This window comes from Petaurus breviceps, unplaced genomic scaffold (assembly GCF_028583685.1).
Source record: "Petaurus breviceps papuanus isolate PSGF00001 unplaced genomic scaffold, PetGlider_PUasm1.0 79, whole genome shotgun sequence".
Classification (NCBI taxonomy): domain Eukaryota; kingdom Metazoa; phylum Chordata; class Mammalia; order Diprotodontia; family Petauridae; genus Petaurus; species Petaurus breviceps.
The window spans coordinates 30,852,256-30,869,096 of NW_027186523.1; the positions used below are offsets into that span (position 1 = coordinate 30,852,256).

A 16,841-nucleotide genomic window follows, 5' to 3' on the forward strand; every position below is an offset into this window, starting at 1 on the left:
CCTTGTACTCATATAGTACTTAAGAACTTTAAAAGATCCAACAGGGAATCTCAGCAACACTGGGAAGTTGCTTCTGAAGTTCAAAATAACAATCTGAGTAGTTTTCTGGATGCCGAGGTTGTTTATATTATATTTCTAAGAGATGTGTTTTTACACACATCACTTCAGGGACCTTCCCCCAAGTACTCTAAGCAGTATTATGCCTCATTCTTTTATTCTCCATTTGAAAAATAATGCTTTAGAAGTCAAACATTGTTATACTGTGAAGTAACATTAGGAATCATTTACTCCAAGTCTTTCATTTTGTAGATAAGAAAACTGAGTTGCAAAGAGGTTAAGTTGCTCTTAAAAGCCAAATAAGCTAATCAATAGTAGAATGGAGACTAAAATGTAGATCTCTTGACTCCTAGAGCTAAATGCTATTTACAAGCCCACACTATCTTCCTTTGCTCCCCAAAGATCTATGACTATCTCATCTCCAAAAAAATGGGGGAAGAAGCAAGGAATGAAAAAAGTGAGCGAAAGAAGGGTTGAAAGAGAGAATAATTAAGAAGGATTATATGTAAATACTTCTTGCATATTATTAAAAACATGCTTATTGAACCACACATATGCCAGTATGTAGAAAGAATTAATTTTCCCCTAAAGAAAATGTTAGTAGATCCCCAAATGAGTTTCTTTAGTCTTACAATTCCTCCCTAATACGTTTTTCAAAATAAAATTTGGAACTATTTTAATGACTTCTCTCTCAGCAAAATTTCCAACAGTACGGGCTTCTTATTCATATTAAAATGTTTAAAATCTCTGAAGTCTAAATAACAGTAGAACAATGCAAACAAACCCAGAAGGACCAAAAACTTTTACTAGCATTGCAAAAAAAGGAATGACAGCCATCAAAATCAGACTCCACACACAGAATTAACACCACTGCAACAATATTTAACTATAGTTCTGTGTTACATAAGGAAAAGAGAAAATACTAAGTTTATTTGTGGATTAATGCACAGGAGTACATATTACAGCCTAGAAATTTGATATAAGAGAAGTGTGATCATATTATTTAAATATTTCCTTCCCTCTTCGGCACGGTCTTCCTCTTCCTTCTATGGAAAGAGGAAAAAATTCCTTTACAAGTTCAGGAATTTCACTCTGCATTCTACTCTTCATGATCCTATTTGGGGTTTTCTTGGCAAAGATACTGGAGTGATTTGCTATCTCCTTCTTTAGCTCATTTTACAGACGACATTGAAGCAAACAGGGTTAAGTGTCTTTCCCAGGGTCACAGAGCTAAAATCATCTGAAGCAGGATTTATTTGAACTCAGGTCTTCCTGACTCTAGGCCAGGGACACTATCCACTGAATCACTTTGCTGCTTTGTACAATGGGATCAATTTTTCACAGAAGAATAAGAAAACTGGAGAAACTTTATCTTAAGGGTTGATAGGGAAGTATACCACACCTGCTTTCAATTATTATTCCCTAAACAAAGCTATTTTTTTCCAGGTAATTTTAACATGAGAAATAAATAATATTTTGTTTTTAAATTTCTTGGAAAAATCTCACTTTTACAGATTAAAGTCAAAATGCTTTCCTGATTATCTTTTAAAACCTCTCAAAATGATTAGGTCAAGAGCAGTAGAAAAGCTAAGTTATTTTCCCATAATATCTATTAATATCAATTCTTGAATTATGACCATGTTTCTGTAGGAAAATGAAGAATGTAGAATGAATTTTCTGTAGGAAAATTTTACAGAAATATTCTCTCTAAAGTGGATACTAGTGTTGAAAATTGTAAATCTAAACCCCCCAAACTTGTGGCAACAGGCCCTCTAATAGCCAAAGGGTACATACTAGCTATATAACTGAGAACTGTTTAAGCTGGTCATGTTGCCATGACTCCATTCACAGTATCACTAATAATTTTCTTTGAACAAAGGATATTAGGAAGTTTTTATATTTAGACCTATGTTTTTGTATGATTTTTTTGCTTTTCCTCACTTAGCCAGCCCATCTCTCTCCTTCTCCAATTACACAACTCACTAGCTACAATGAATTAGTAAATGTATCATTATAAAACATTTTTATTTCTTCTAGCAGCTTCAATATTATTTGAGAGTGTAACTATACATTTTTTTAAAACTTCGAAAGTTATTGAATAATGACCATGATGGTGGATTTAATCATAATTCTATACATAAGTAATGTCATCAAATAGACAGAAACACTGATAAAAATTTATATCTAAAAATGTTGGTCAGGGACTTGCAGCCAAGATGACTGCATGAATGGAGGCAGACAACTTAGCTCCCACATACCTCCCCAGCAAAAACCTGAAAATCACTACAGATAGAACAATGACCAAGAAATCCAATGAGAAATTATAGTAATTTCTTCCACCAAAGAACTGCACAAAAAGTCAACCAGAATCTCATGGTAAGAGGCAAGGGGACTAATTAGAAAACTAATGCCAGTGTACTCAAACAAGCTGATAACCTTCCAGCAAGATCAGAGACATCTGTAGCCTTCAAAGACCTGGTGAAAGAGAAGGACCCTAGACAGAAAGAGCCAGTGAGGCTAAAACCCATATTAGGGACCTTGGAAGACTAAGATACCAAGCTCCCTAGCACTTTGTCCTAAAATGTCAGAGGACCCTGAAGATCCATTGCTCTTAGCGATCAGGGGAAAGGAGGAAGCACATGGGAAGTGGAGGTCGGCACATCAAAACCATATAAGCTGAAGAAAACCAATCAGGATTGATCACCCCACCCAAAAGCACAGCAGGTGGCTGGACCTGGCACAAAGCCTCAGTTCAGGAACAGAGGTTAGAAAGAGTGATTCTGTAACATATGCAAGCAACAACTCAAAGGGAAAAAATGGTTTTTCTACAAGAACCTACAAAAAAGGAAGCATGAGATATAAAAGCTCAAGAATTGGAAAGAGAATAATTTAAAACAGAAAATGGTAAATATTACCTAAGTAACAGACTCCTTAAAAACTAGAAAAGACCAAACAGTAATTAATGAGTTCATGAGATAGCAAGAAATACTAGAACAGGGGTGGCTAGGTGGTGCAGTGAGTAGAGCACCAGCCCTGGAGTCAGGAGGACCTGGCTTCAGATCTGACCTCAGACACTTCACATGCACGTGCACACACACACACACACACACACACACACACACACACACACACACACACTCTCAAAACTAGCCACGTGACCTTGGGCAAGTCACTTAAATCCAATTGCCCTACCCTCCCACCTCCAAAAAAGCAAAAAAGAAAAGAAAAGAAAAGAAATACTAGAACAAAATCAAGAGACTGAAAAAAAAATATATAAAATATCAAAAAGAAACAACCTGGACATCCAGGGGAGATTAATTTCAGAATCACTGGCCTCCCTGAAAACTATGATTAAAAAAAAACACACAACAACAAAACTTGGATGCTATATTTCAAGAATTCATAAAATGAAACTGCCCATATCGATTAAAACAGAGGGCAAAGTGAAACTAGAAAGAATCTATTGTTTACTTCCTGAAACAATACCTAAAAGTAAAAGTCTCAAAAATGTCATACTTAAAATCCTGAACTTACACACACACACACACACACACACACACACGCACACACACACACACACAGAAATACATTAAACTCAAACCTCGCTGGTCCTTAAGAAGGTATTAAAGAGGGAGAAAAAGACAATCAAATATAATCTAAGAAGATACCTATAAATTGAGGAATAGTTGAAGGAACTGTGGCATATGAAATGTGATATAATTTTATCATGCCATAAGAATTAACAAAAGAGATGACTTTAGAGAATCCTGGACAGTATGAATAGATATGTACTAAAGTGTGCAGACCCTTTACAGTGAGAAAACTGTAAAAAAAAAAAAAACAACTTTTAAAGGTTTAAGAATTCTGATCAAAACAATGACCTATAATGAAAGATGTCACCTCTTGACAAAAGAGGTGAAGGATTCAAGGTACAAAAAGAGACATACATTTTTTGGACGTAGCTACTATTTACATTTGACTATGCTTATTTGTTACTAGGGCTTTTCCCCCCTCTCTTTTCAACTAGGGGGAAGAGAGCAATATTGATGCCACTCCCCCCAAAAAAGGGTCACTGAAGTATTTTTAAAACGCACACAGTGGAAGAGAAGGAAATTCAGAAAGAAGTAAAGACAAGGATGTTTTTTAAACATGGAGAATTTATTGTATTTTTTTCAAAGTGGCAGGAAATGGAGACTCATGTTTTATATCATCCTCTCTTTGTGTTCTACTGTATATATGAAAATGCTGAATTTTTCTGCGTGTTTTATGTTCAGAAGTTTTTTAAGTGCTAGTCATATTTAGGCAGCTAAGTTATTCATAAAATACACATTAACTACAGTCCAAGTTAGTTTCACAACAAAGTTCAGAGAGTCAAAACAGCTTTCACCCCAAGATTAAGTGGGAAGAAAGAGAATATGGTGTTTTGTTTTTCTAACCAAATTACCACATTAATAATTTTAAGAAATAAGAAACCAAAAGCAGATTTGGTAGTCAAACTTAGAGTTAAAAGGAATGTTAGTTTTTCTTTCAGGTTCTCATTTGACAGATGAAGACCCTGCAGCTCAGAGGTGAAGTGACCCACACTAGGGCACTCAAATTAGTGACAAAGACAGTATCAGAACTCAGTTTTTCTGACCTCCTGTTTTAGGGCTCTTTCTACTATATGAAACACACTACCAGATCTACAGATCTGAAATTTGTCATTTTCAATTATATAAGTTGAAGACTATCACAAGTTTGAAATAGAACTACAACTTAGTGCAGTAGAAAATTAATTATATAATAAACTGACCTAAGGAAAGACTCTAATTTTTTTATTATTGTTTAATTACTATTAGACTGCACTTGGTATTTTCTGTTGACCTGTTTATTCGCTGACAACCTGCACAGGAGTTGCCCAACTGACCAAATTTAAAATGTTATATAACATGCCTTAAATTTCATTTATAAAACACCTTGAAACATGAGGGTAAAAACATTTTCTGAATGGGTACAATTATTGGATTACAAGGAAAGTTAGTACATTTGCAAATTATAGGGATTTATTATTAAGGAAAAAAGCCTCATTTCAACTTCTCTAAAAAATATCCTTATAATGAAAAAATTATTCCTTTATCATCCTCTGAAGTTAGTGTATCACTTTACATGACTGCACTAAGGACTACATGGTGACAGAATTTCTAGCAAAATGTTCTAGACATTTCTGAAGTTGTTTGTCCTTCATCCTCAAAGAGAACCAATGACATCAGAAAGGTAATGTCATGACTTGCAAGTGAACTGGATTCAAGTGAGGCTAGGCTGTGCAAAATCACCAACCTCACTTTCTCCTCCAGAACCATCTGGGCCCAGTGGGAAGGTATAGATTAGGAAAAATGGAGATGGCCCTGGATGCAGTTCTTTCCCAGGTCTCAGTTTGTCTGAGGCAATAACTATTAGGGAAACATTTCAGAAATAGAGGATTTCTGGAAGCTTAGTACAGTAGAATAATACAATGATGAACATGTGTCAAAGTTGCTAATAAAAGTAAGGTTACTAAATCAAAGTAGGTTGTGGCATATTACCAATGATGGCTAGCTTATAAGAAATGATATAAAAGATATAATCAAGAGGTGAATCAGTCAGGAAATAAAAGCAAGGGAGAATAGATGGACAGACCAAGTATATTAGTATCCACGAAATATTAAGAGATTCATGAAGAAGGTCTCTAGCACATTAGGCAGAGTTTCTATGGAGAATTTATGGAACAATACAGTCAAGAATTACAAAGGATGAGAAAATGAGAAAGCATAGATAAGTTGAAATCTACATTGATTAAATCATTAATCAACTGAAATTTATTGAACCTATGAATGTTAGCTAGTTTGCAAAGGTAATTTCTTTTTCACATGCTGGGAATTTCAACCACTGTATATCTTTTAAAAACTTTTTACTTTAAATGTGAGAGAAATGATTACTTCCTTCTTATATTAAATAATCAACTGTTAATATTGGGGAGATCCAGGATTTTTTACCTTCCTATTTCCTCATTTAGAAATCAGTCCCTTGTAGGTTATTCAGCCAACATCTGAAGGACACTGCTGATAATGAGATTAAATTTAACATTCTTCTCAGTCTTGTTGAGACCTCAAGCAACTGGGGAAGCCCACTGTGCTCTATGCAGGTTTAGGTGGGGGGCAGATCCTTTGTCTAGCCTGCAGAAGCAGGAGGTAGTCTGGGAGTAAGAGTGATATAATCAAAGGCTTAACCCCCCCCCCCCCAGTCCTTCATTAGAATAGGTCCACCTCTCATTATAATATTCATTCTTTCATTAATTGTTAACAAATTAGAGTTGATTATGGGCTGTCAGGAACAACCACTCTTCTAACGGCATATAAGCATCAACAGGCTGCTATGATCCATCTTTGGTTTATGAGAGAGCCAAATGGTCATCTTTTTATTAATTATTTGCTAGCCATAATTGAAAAAATTATTAATTACCTAGAAATTACATCTCTCAAATTTTTCATTCGCTGCAAATGATAAAAGCAATTACATTTCATTTCATAGGATCATGGATCTGGAGGGGACCTTACAGATCAACAGGTCCATTCATATCATTTCAAGAGATGAGGCAACTGAGACCTAGAAAGGTTAAAGTGACTAAGCCAAATTCACAGATAGATAAGAAGCAGAATTGGGATTTCAAACCAAACCAAGTAGTGTTCTTTCCGCTGCTCAACACTACTGTCAATATTATAAACCCTAGACATAAGCAGAATATACTAGAAGCATGCTCTCATTTGAAGAAAAGATGTGGGAAAAATTACAAATTCTTAAAAATAGGACCAGAATAAGGAGTGGGAGAGATAATTATTCAAATTATTAAATTTTTTTTTACTTTAAGAAAAAATCCCTTAAATATTGAATTCACTTAGTATACTTTAGTCATTATTTGATAAATGAAAGCCAACCTGATCCACAGTTTTTCAAGAATCTATTATACAAAGTGAAACAACCTGTAATCTAAATTCTGAAGTTCCTTGTCTTAATATAAATAGGCTGCATAAATACAAATAGGAAAATATGTGTAAATGGAATAGTGTTTTAGTTCAAGGCCAATTTTTTTCTTTGCTCTCTAAAGTCTTTCAGAGCTCACAAATCCAAAGGAGCACGCAGCTCCACGTAATCCAATTGCTGCAAACTAACCTGATGAAAAGGGTCGTCTCTATATTCCTTTTTCATAAATGGATTAACTTGAGGATTTTCCACGTCTGTCTCACTGGTACAAGATGAACGGCATTCTGCACAATGTAACAAGTCTTCCCATAATACATCTTCTGTTTCTGATTCTGGCCTTGTACTCTCAGAATCTTGTCTGGAACTTGAACAGCGAGAGCTGCAACTAGTACCCGATTTAGGGGCATCCTGAAAGCAAGATATTCTTTGACATTAATGCAGTTTATATAGTCTAGCTGAAAGGTCTTCTAGAAACCATTCAATTAAGTTGATGCCAACTTTTTTACTATTTTAAAAATTCATCCAAGGAAAGAATAATATAGCTAAACATTATTAAAAGTGATCACCTCTTTTTTCCCCTATATTTATTACATACTTACATATTATTTGGTAGAGATACAAAAAGCACACCCACCCCAAAGTTTACATGACTTCACAGCTTCATCCTAATAACTGCCATACACTTTTCAATATTTAACACAAGTATTATTATACCTTCTTTCTACCACCTAGCTTTATATGAACTTCACAATTAGCCTTGGCATGAACTAGGTATAAACTTTTATCTCTGTACATTTAGCATCAAACTCAGTGGGTTATACAATTCATATTAAACATAACATGTTCTTTGTTCTATAGTTTTATTTTTGTATTTATTAGCAACAAAAAGTAGGAACCACTAAATAAACTACAATCTAGTAACCAATAGATCTCAGTATTTTTAATTTATACTTTTCAAATGAAAATCCTACATATTTTTTAAAATTACAGTAAAAAGCTTCAATCAGGAAAACAACTTAAAATATGAAGATGATACTAAGAAATACTTTGGAAAAATAAAAGTCTCAGATACCAACTCTGTTTTTGAATCTAGTAAGGTAAACCATATTCATATCTAACACAAATTCTGTCTCAATTTTCTCTTAAACAACTATTAATAACAATCTTGAATTATCTATGAAGTTTGCATTATAAAATGAGAAAAATTTGCCTAGGAAAGACCAAGTAAGGATATGGCCTAGGAGATAGGTTTAACATTATTAATATACCAGTATCCTTAGTCATAAAACTTCCAATATCATGTTTTTCCCCTCCTTTCTTTAAATCTCTATAACCACTTAATAATCAAATTCAAATGAATTTTTCTTCACTATGTTTCCTACATTCATATCTTGCTTTCTCTTCCTCACTGTCACAACCCTCATTTAGGCCTTCATTCACAGTAAGGTATAAGGATACCTTAACTACTGTAAAAACCTTTACTCCTTCTTGAATCAAAAGTCAATCCTATATACTGTCACTAATTTTTTTTTTTTTTGCTTTTTGGAGGGCAGTTGGGGTTAAGTGACTTGCCCAAGGTCACACGGCTAGTTTTTCTGTGTGTGTGTGTGTGTGTGTGTTAAGTGTCTGAGGCTGGACTTGAACCCAGGTCCTCCTGACTCCAGGGCTGGTGCTCTATTCAATGCACCGTCTAGCTGCCCTACTGTCACCAATTTAATTGTGTAATTCCACTGCTTCAAAGATTTCAATGAATAGCTCTCAACCATCTATCCTGGAAGATAATGTTTAAATTCCTTAGACTAACATTTAAGGCCATCCTTGAGTCTTGGTCATCCTTCAGTAAAGGTCAACCTACCTCTCTGCCTCATTTCTCCTTATCCCTGAATTTTCTGGTACACCAAACCTGAGGCAATGGACTATGGCAGGAAATAGAATGGTTCAAGAATCAAGACTACCTATGTTTAAATTCTACCTACTACATGTACTACTTAAGTGACCTGGGCAAATCAATATCTTTGGGGCCCTTAGTTTTCTTATCTGTAAAATAAAGGAATTGGACAAGCTGGCCTCTGAGGCCACTTTCAGCTCTCCATCTAGTATGATCTTAATCACTATCCTATGAGCCTCTCTTGCACCTTTTTATAATGGGAATGTAAATTTGAAGATCTTCCCTGCCCCTAGGCTAAAGTGCACCTGGAGCCTGGGGTGGGATGCTTGTTTTTCAGTAGACACTTCTTGATTGTCCAGTGAGTCAATAAGGTTGTTACATTCTCTGAGCCAGGAGAAGGCTATATAAGCCCTGATGTGTAGCTTTAGTTTTGGGGTTCACTTTGAGAAGTGTTCTGTGATTTGATATGGATTCTGGGAAGCTGTTGTCCAGAGCCCCCCGGCTTTGAAAAACCCAGATGTTGAAACCCAGATGTTGATTTGGTATGGATGTAATGGCTGGACAGTTTGGAAACTGTCTACTTGATCTGTTTCTTCTTGATAATTCTGCCTGTATGCTTTGAAGTTCGGGGTGCTGACCTTTTTCCCCCGAACAAGGTAAACGATACATGTTTGACTGATTAAAGTAAGCTTGTTAACCCAGTCTGAGTTGCTTTCCTTTATCAAAGCAGATCCAAGAACCTGTATTGGCAGCCACCCTGGGGATGCTGGGGTGCTTGCTGCTACACTTTTCTATCTTTAAAACTTGATTCATGCCTTAGTTGACCTTTTTCCTCTTTACCTATCTGAATCTTCAAGTCTCAGAACAAGTCTCACATTCTCTAAGAAGTTTTTCAGTCTAAGAAGCAGTGCCCTCGTTCTTCTTCCTTAATGACCTCTCTTACCCATTTGTAAATTAATATTACATGACTTAATGAAATATCTTATGTTTTGAATTATTTAACTCTTACATCATTAACTCTTGATGTATGCATTATCTCCTCAAACAGATGACAGGTTAATTGGGGATAAAGAATTAATCTTATTCATTACTTTTTCCTGAAATGCTTTTGTATGCACTGCATTTTACATGTTTAGAAAATACTTGAGTGATAGAGTCTTTAGAATCTCTATCAGTCTGCTACAAAAGAAAAATAATACATACCAATCTGTCTCAGAAAAGTAAAGGTGGACAGAATAAAGAACAGAAAGAAATAAAAGCAGAATAAAGTGAACACTACCAGGAAAACAATTTATAGTGTAACACACTAAAAAATGGACAACTTTGGAAGACTTGAGAACTCTGTTCAAGGCAATGACTATGATTCCATAGGACTGAATGATAAAGAATGCTTCTCATTCTCCTGACATAAGGGTGATGAACTAAATATACAAAATAAGATACATTTTGGACACAGCCAAAGTAGGGATTTGTTTTGACTATGAATATTGGTTATAACACTCCCTCACTATCCTGCAGTAAGGAGGAAGGTGGAGTGTGGGGGAAGAATCACTAGTCAATTTATTTTTTTTTTTACAGAAAGAGACTGAAAGTCAGAAACTCTAGAGACTAAGCTGTTTTGTGCTTTAAAAAGTAATGTTATACAGTGTGTCTCAAAAGTCTTAGTGCAACTTACAATTTAGATTTGCACTAAGACTTTTGGGGCACCCTGTGTTAATATTTCAGACTCAAAATTTCTGAAATAGGTAATATTATAAAAGACAAAAAGCAGCATATTCACTTAAAATTTAAAACATTTTAAGTAGCTTGGATTTTATAACAACCTCTATTGGGTAGCAAGGCAAATGCCTTAGTTATTTTGTGGTCTGGAATTTCACATGCTTGAGAATTTTCACTTCTACAAACTTCAAAGTTTTATCATTTTAGAAAAAGAACCAAGCAAATAGATTTAACAACTCTAGAAGTATCAAACATGTTGTTATTGTTGCTTCTGGCTTTTTTGTTCCAGACCTGCGAGAACCTTCCACCAATATAGATCATTCAAGTGCAACCTGAAGTCTTAAAAAGTTGCCAGGAACAGACAACTGACTTGCTCACGCTCACACAACTGGTTTGTCAGAGACAAGACTTGAAACAAGTAAGTTTTTTCTAAAGCCTGTCCCTATTTTTATGCTGCTTCTCCTTTTCATAACATGGTCAAATACATAAATTTACCTAAAATTAATGGTGCACATAGACTAAAAAAAATTAAAGAAAACTTGACAATTTCAGAAAATGCTTTCACATAAATTGATACTTATAATAATCTTATGAAGTAGGCAGAGCAGATATTAAGCCCATTATACAGAAAAGGAAACAGGAAAGTGAAAAGGATTAAGTGAATTGCCCGAGGTCATACAGCTAGTAAACTATAAACTTTAGGATGGACCTAACTCAGATTTTAATCCTGCACGTCTTTCTACAATACCATGTTACCTTTTGAACATAAAAGAATCCCTTTAAAGGACTATAAAGATACTTTCACCAAAGCACAATAATAATAGCTTACATTTATATAGTGCTTTTATGTTATTAATGTATCATAATGTATATTATCTCATTTGATCCTTCACAAAGCTATGTCAGCCAATAAACATTTATTAAGCATCTACTATGTTCCAAGCACAGTGCTAAATTATGTAAATGACAGAAGCAAGACTTAAACCACAATGATTTGATTCCAAGCCCAAGGCTCTTTCTATTACACTATGAAACATCTTACAAATGGAATTAATGAATGTGCTTTTGTACAAACATGATGCCTAACAATGGTTCCCTGAAGTGGAAAAAAAAACAATTCCACCTATACAATCTTTAACTCATACATGGCAGAAATATTGAAATTCAAATCCAGATCCTTGTGTAGGCTTGGCTGTTAAAACCCAAATGAAACTAAACTGGAAAATTCTGAATTAAAAGAGAACAAAGATTATTGGCTTAATTCCGACAAAAGATGTAGATACTGGACAAATCATTCAAAAATAAACCTAAAATTAGCTAGAAGAACCTAAAGGTATTAAGTAATAACCAATATACCTCTTATAAAAAAAAAGGAAATCAGGGCAGACCAGTTTTAAAAATAACAGAAAAATTGGCCATTCATGGGAAAGAGTATATATATAGTAAATATATGCACATACATACTCAATGTTATAGTATATAACATTGGGATATAACTGACTGGAATATTGTATCCAAAGCTGATGGTGGTGTAGCTCAACAACAAGCTGGTGTGAATTACTAAAGGGCATCCCACAGAAGACAAACCTAGTAACAAGATTATTTAATAGTTTCATTGATGATGGAGATGATTGCCAATGCAATTTATAGATAATACCAAATTAGCTGGATTTGTTTATACTGAGAAAAAAATAAAATTCAAAATAACCTGGATAATATAAGTTCAGCAAAATATTAAAATGAATAACAGCAAAGAACCAAAATCACCTGACTATAAAGGAAGTGATAAAAGACTGATTAAGGAAATTGCAGAGTAAAACAAAACAAAAAAACAAAGAATCACGAATTGTAATAGACAACAAGACGAATCAGTAAACCAGAGGCACTAATACAAATCAGATGACTGTGAGATAAATGGTATTACTAAAATGATCGTACTGAAACTTAATCTTTTCTCTATAATCAGCAATAGGTGGTGTGTCCCTTAATTCATGATGTTTTACTATTTCAGCCCTTCTGAGTTTCTTCAAGTCCTTTTTAGAGATTTTCCTTGAAGTTTAGTTATGCTGCCACCAGGTGATGGTAGAAAACCACAGCAAGGCCTGATCCACAATGCAAGTGTTTTCCATGAGATTCCCTGACTCAAGCTTATTTAAATTAAAAATTTTTTCTATATAAACATATATTCCTGGTTAAAAAAGGAAAAAGTAAAAATTTTAGTAAGTATTTCATATGATTATTCTGAATGAAAAAAGTTATTTAAGATAACTTTTAAAAACAAATCCAACTGCATATTCCAATGTTCTTTATATAATGAAGTGCCTACATGAATTCCTTTTGCCTCTAGTTCTCCCTTCTCTTTCCACTATTCCTTGAGTCTTAATTCCTTTCCTAGCAACTCTCTCCCACCCCCTCTATTGGTTAACCTCCATTGCCACTTATTGCCTCAGGCTACATTTCAAGGTAGGCTGGTTAAGAGCAGAGGCTTGATGACTGGACCTAGTGGGGAAAAGGGGAAGACAAAGAGGCAACAGCTTAGGCTGCTTCTCTCTCCTTCCAACCCCAGATACCGGACATAAAAGAATTTGTGTTCCTTTGATATTTTGACAATTGTGTTTCAGTATAATTGGTGTCCTTTGTAACCCTTTTTTATTTTTTGAGGAGACTAGAGGTTACATTATACTGCCAAAGGGCTCAACAATGCAAAAAAAGTTAAGAATGCTTGTTCTAGTGTACAATTTTCTTGGATGCATGCTGAGCTTAGTTTAGGAGAGGCTTCTTTTTTGGTAGTAGTTTCCAGGTCAGTTCTGCATTTCCCTACCACTGTTCTCTCAAATATGTTCTCTAGAATTTTGTTAACTTTCTGGTTCCTATGGCTATAAAGGCTCCTCAAATAAAGTAAGATACATGCCATCTGAAGCAACTTCTGAGAATATCAAAACCTTAGGTTTCAATCCTCCCCAACCGCAGGAGGTTTTTCTTACATTACCACTCTTTTCTTCCCTCTGAGCAGATAATCCATCCTACCCGATGTTTTATTTTATTAGAATTAGAAGATAGCAGAGAGCCAGAAGGGACCCTGGAAATTAGCCAAGATAAGTTTCTTACTTTATAGTTGAGAAAATGAGGGCCAGGGAGGTTTATCTTGTACAATACCAATACCTGTTGCTTAATTACCAGCCCTACTTAGTTGCAGAAAAGACTTAGGTTGCAAGCTTAAAATTGTTATGGAGACAAAATTACATAGTAATTTCCCATTTATTTAGTGATCACATTCTAGAAGCACTGGAAAATTTTAAAAAGCATCAAATATATAAAAAATAGCTGCAGCAAAATCTAAACACTATACTTTTCCTTAATGGGGGCATGGAATAATGCTAAGGGCCCTATAACATTGGGTTATAGAAGATAATATATTAGATATGGTGAGGAGAAAGGTTCCTAGAGGCAGACATATTGATAACAGTAAGTCTGAGAGTAGACAAGAAGGGAAAAGTATAAAAATACAGCTATCTAGGTCAATTTAATGTAGAGGAAAACAGTCCTATTGACCTTAAGAACACTGGAGAAAATTACTATTGTGTTATACTGTTAAATGATAAGTGATAATCACAAAGATGAAAGAACCATCAAGAAAAGGTGATATTTTTTCAGTATAGTATGTTTCCTATATGGCAAGGAATTTATTTCCATTAAAAGGATTCCAATATTTTAAAAGTTTGTGTACTGTTATTGTCTTCATTATGTGGAGTTGAGAATTCCCAAAGACTACAATTAGCAGCAAGTTCTGGAACATCCAAAATGAGGGAGGCGTTTTGAGTATGACCCATAAAAAACTGTACGTCTGTTGTTACTGATAACCATCAAATTCAGAAATATTTATTAGGGTTTGTGCACAGTGACAAATTTCTTTTGGCCATTCAACTCATAAAGATAGGCTAGTCTACTCTATGACATGTAAAAGGGTTATAATCCATATCAGCAGAGAAAGTAGCCACAGCCAATGAAATGATGGATTCTTGATGCATATTTTGTACTGAAGAGAAGGTCCAGATATCTAGAAAATTCACTCATATGGATTATCTTATTCTCCACAATCCTAGATAATTTCAAGTGTTACTACACTTAGAAAAGAATGGAAACAGAATATAAAATTGAACAAGATTCTAACTAGCTTCTGTAAGATAAGTTTCAAGTTTGAGTTTCTGAATCTGATATGTAAAAACTGGAGAAAACTAAAAGAGAAAATGATTAGCTGACTAATAATAAAACTGCAATTACTAGAGAGAAAATGTGAAGTAATGGTAAATTGTAAAGTAAGGCAAATTTCAAAATGCGAGTGAGTTTGATAAAATAAACTTTTCAATGATAAATATTAAGTGCTGAAAAAAAGCTAACAAGAGTACCTCTATTTAACTCTTTCCACATAAAGATATTTAAAAACTAGAATATTCATATACTATTCCAGGAATTCCACATTTTCTCATATATAGTTCAAAATATGCTGCTATTTCATTAATACCTAATCATTATATAAGCCAGGACTGGCACTACTATAAAAATCCAGATCTTTGTGACCTTAACACATTTTAACAATATAAGCATTATCCACCAGATACACTGTTGCAGAGAAATCTTCTGGTTAAATTGAATTTATCTAGAAACACCAACTATCAAATGATGTAATACTTTAAATACATCAATGGATGTGATCTTATTGAGGACACTGGGTATAATAATGCAGAAAATAGAATATCCACACCACCTCATTCTATGCAACTCTTGTTAATGTTGCCCCATAAATATTCCACAGTAGGTCTACTCAATTTGCTGGAAGTCTTCATCTAGGACTCTTAATGTGATTCAAGTACCAAATAACATGGGCAATGCCCCTAACTCATGTCAGTTGGTGAGTACACTTCATTTTCTAGTCATAATCTCCTTGATGACACTTTTTGTGGAAATGTGATACTCTAAAAATTATGCTGTTCTATGATTTGCAACCATATGGCATCACAGAAAAATATACTAGTGTGAAAAAGATGGGTTTCTACTTCAAAGAGAAATGTAGGGTCTTTGCAAATGTTAAACAGTTTCCTAAATGCTTAATGTTTTTGTCCTATTTGATTCCTGGTCTAGATCACTGTTCATCTGCATATCTTTCCAAGATATATTATTGATGGATAATCTTTATGGGCTTTTCATCCAACTACATATGAATATGAAAAAAGATATTCTTCATAAACTTGATTTTTTCCTACTGCTAATTATTAGGCAAAACACTTTTGAGTGGATGTGAATAACATTTGGAAGGCTCTGAAATGTTCTGGAGTTTGATAAAAATTAACATAACATCATCTGAAAACTAAAGCATCCCTTCTATTTAGATAACACTTGGTGTCATCCATGACAAAAGCAAACCATTCATGACAATGGCAAACAACTGTTGTGAAAGTATGTTTCCCTAATATATGCCTTATAATCATAAGATCAAACAAAATTAGCTCTGTGGTATGTCTATCAAAGAAATCCTGTAAGAGGGGAACACATACATATTAAAATATCGTACAGAATAAATCCCAAAGTCCTTCAAGGAACCCAACTGGAATGAAATGTAAAATCACAGCAGTAATAAAAATAAAAGATTATACTTTGATGTCCCTGAATTTCAATATCTATTCATCTTGCCAATGATGTATTTTTCTTTTGATTCTTAAGAGGCTTCTTATTTTAAATAATCATCTTGTCCTATATAAATCCTAATTAAATTATGTAATGAGAATAACCAAATGAATGAATTTCATATCAAGTCATTCTCACAAATTAGTTAAAAAGTACAACTCTGGACTCTTTTCCCATACTTGAGACTTTAGTTTAAAGGCTAACAATAAAAGAGGGGGGAAAAAACCTGAGATTTCACATGCTTTAAGTTTTGCAAAGCACCTTAGAAACATGATTTTGGTTTTCTGCATCTGTCACTGAGTAAAAACTAATGTTGTTTTTATATGCCCAATATTTATTACTCATGTTATTTTTGCTTAAAATTTTACCATCTAGACTGTAAAAATGACTGTCAATTTTCATTTTTGAATTTCCAATCCCTACCACACAAAAAGTACTAAATAAATATGTAACTGAATATCTGCTATAAGCCCCAATTCTTAGATACCATTTTTGTTCT

General features: G+C 34.2%; 1 protein-coding gene across 4 annotated transcripts in view; it reads right to left on the reverse strand.

Moving 5' to 3' along the window:
* The window catches only part of LOC138175884 (protein PHTF2), a 184,162-nt gene that overhangs the window by 29,300 nt on the left and 138,021 nt on the right, over nucleotides 1–16,841 (reverse strand). For 3 of the 4 annotated variants that reach the window (XM_069106529.1, XM_069106527.1, XM_069106528.1), the window contains one exon: nucleotides 7,243–7,461. The exons of the other annotated variant lie outside the window; for it this stretch is intronic. In XM_069106529.1, coding sequence (XP_068962630.1) covers nucleotides 7,243–7,461 — 219 coding nt within the window. The remainder of the gene's footprint in view (nucleotides 1–7,242; nucleotides 7,462–16,841) is intronic. 4 annotated transcript variants of the gene reach the window in all.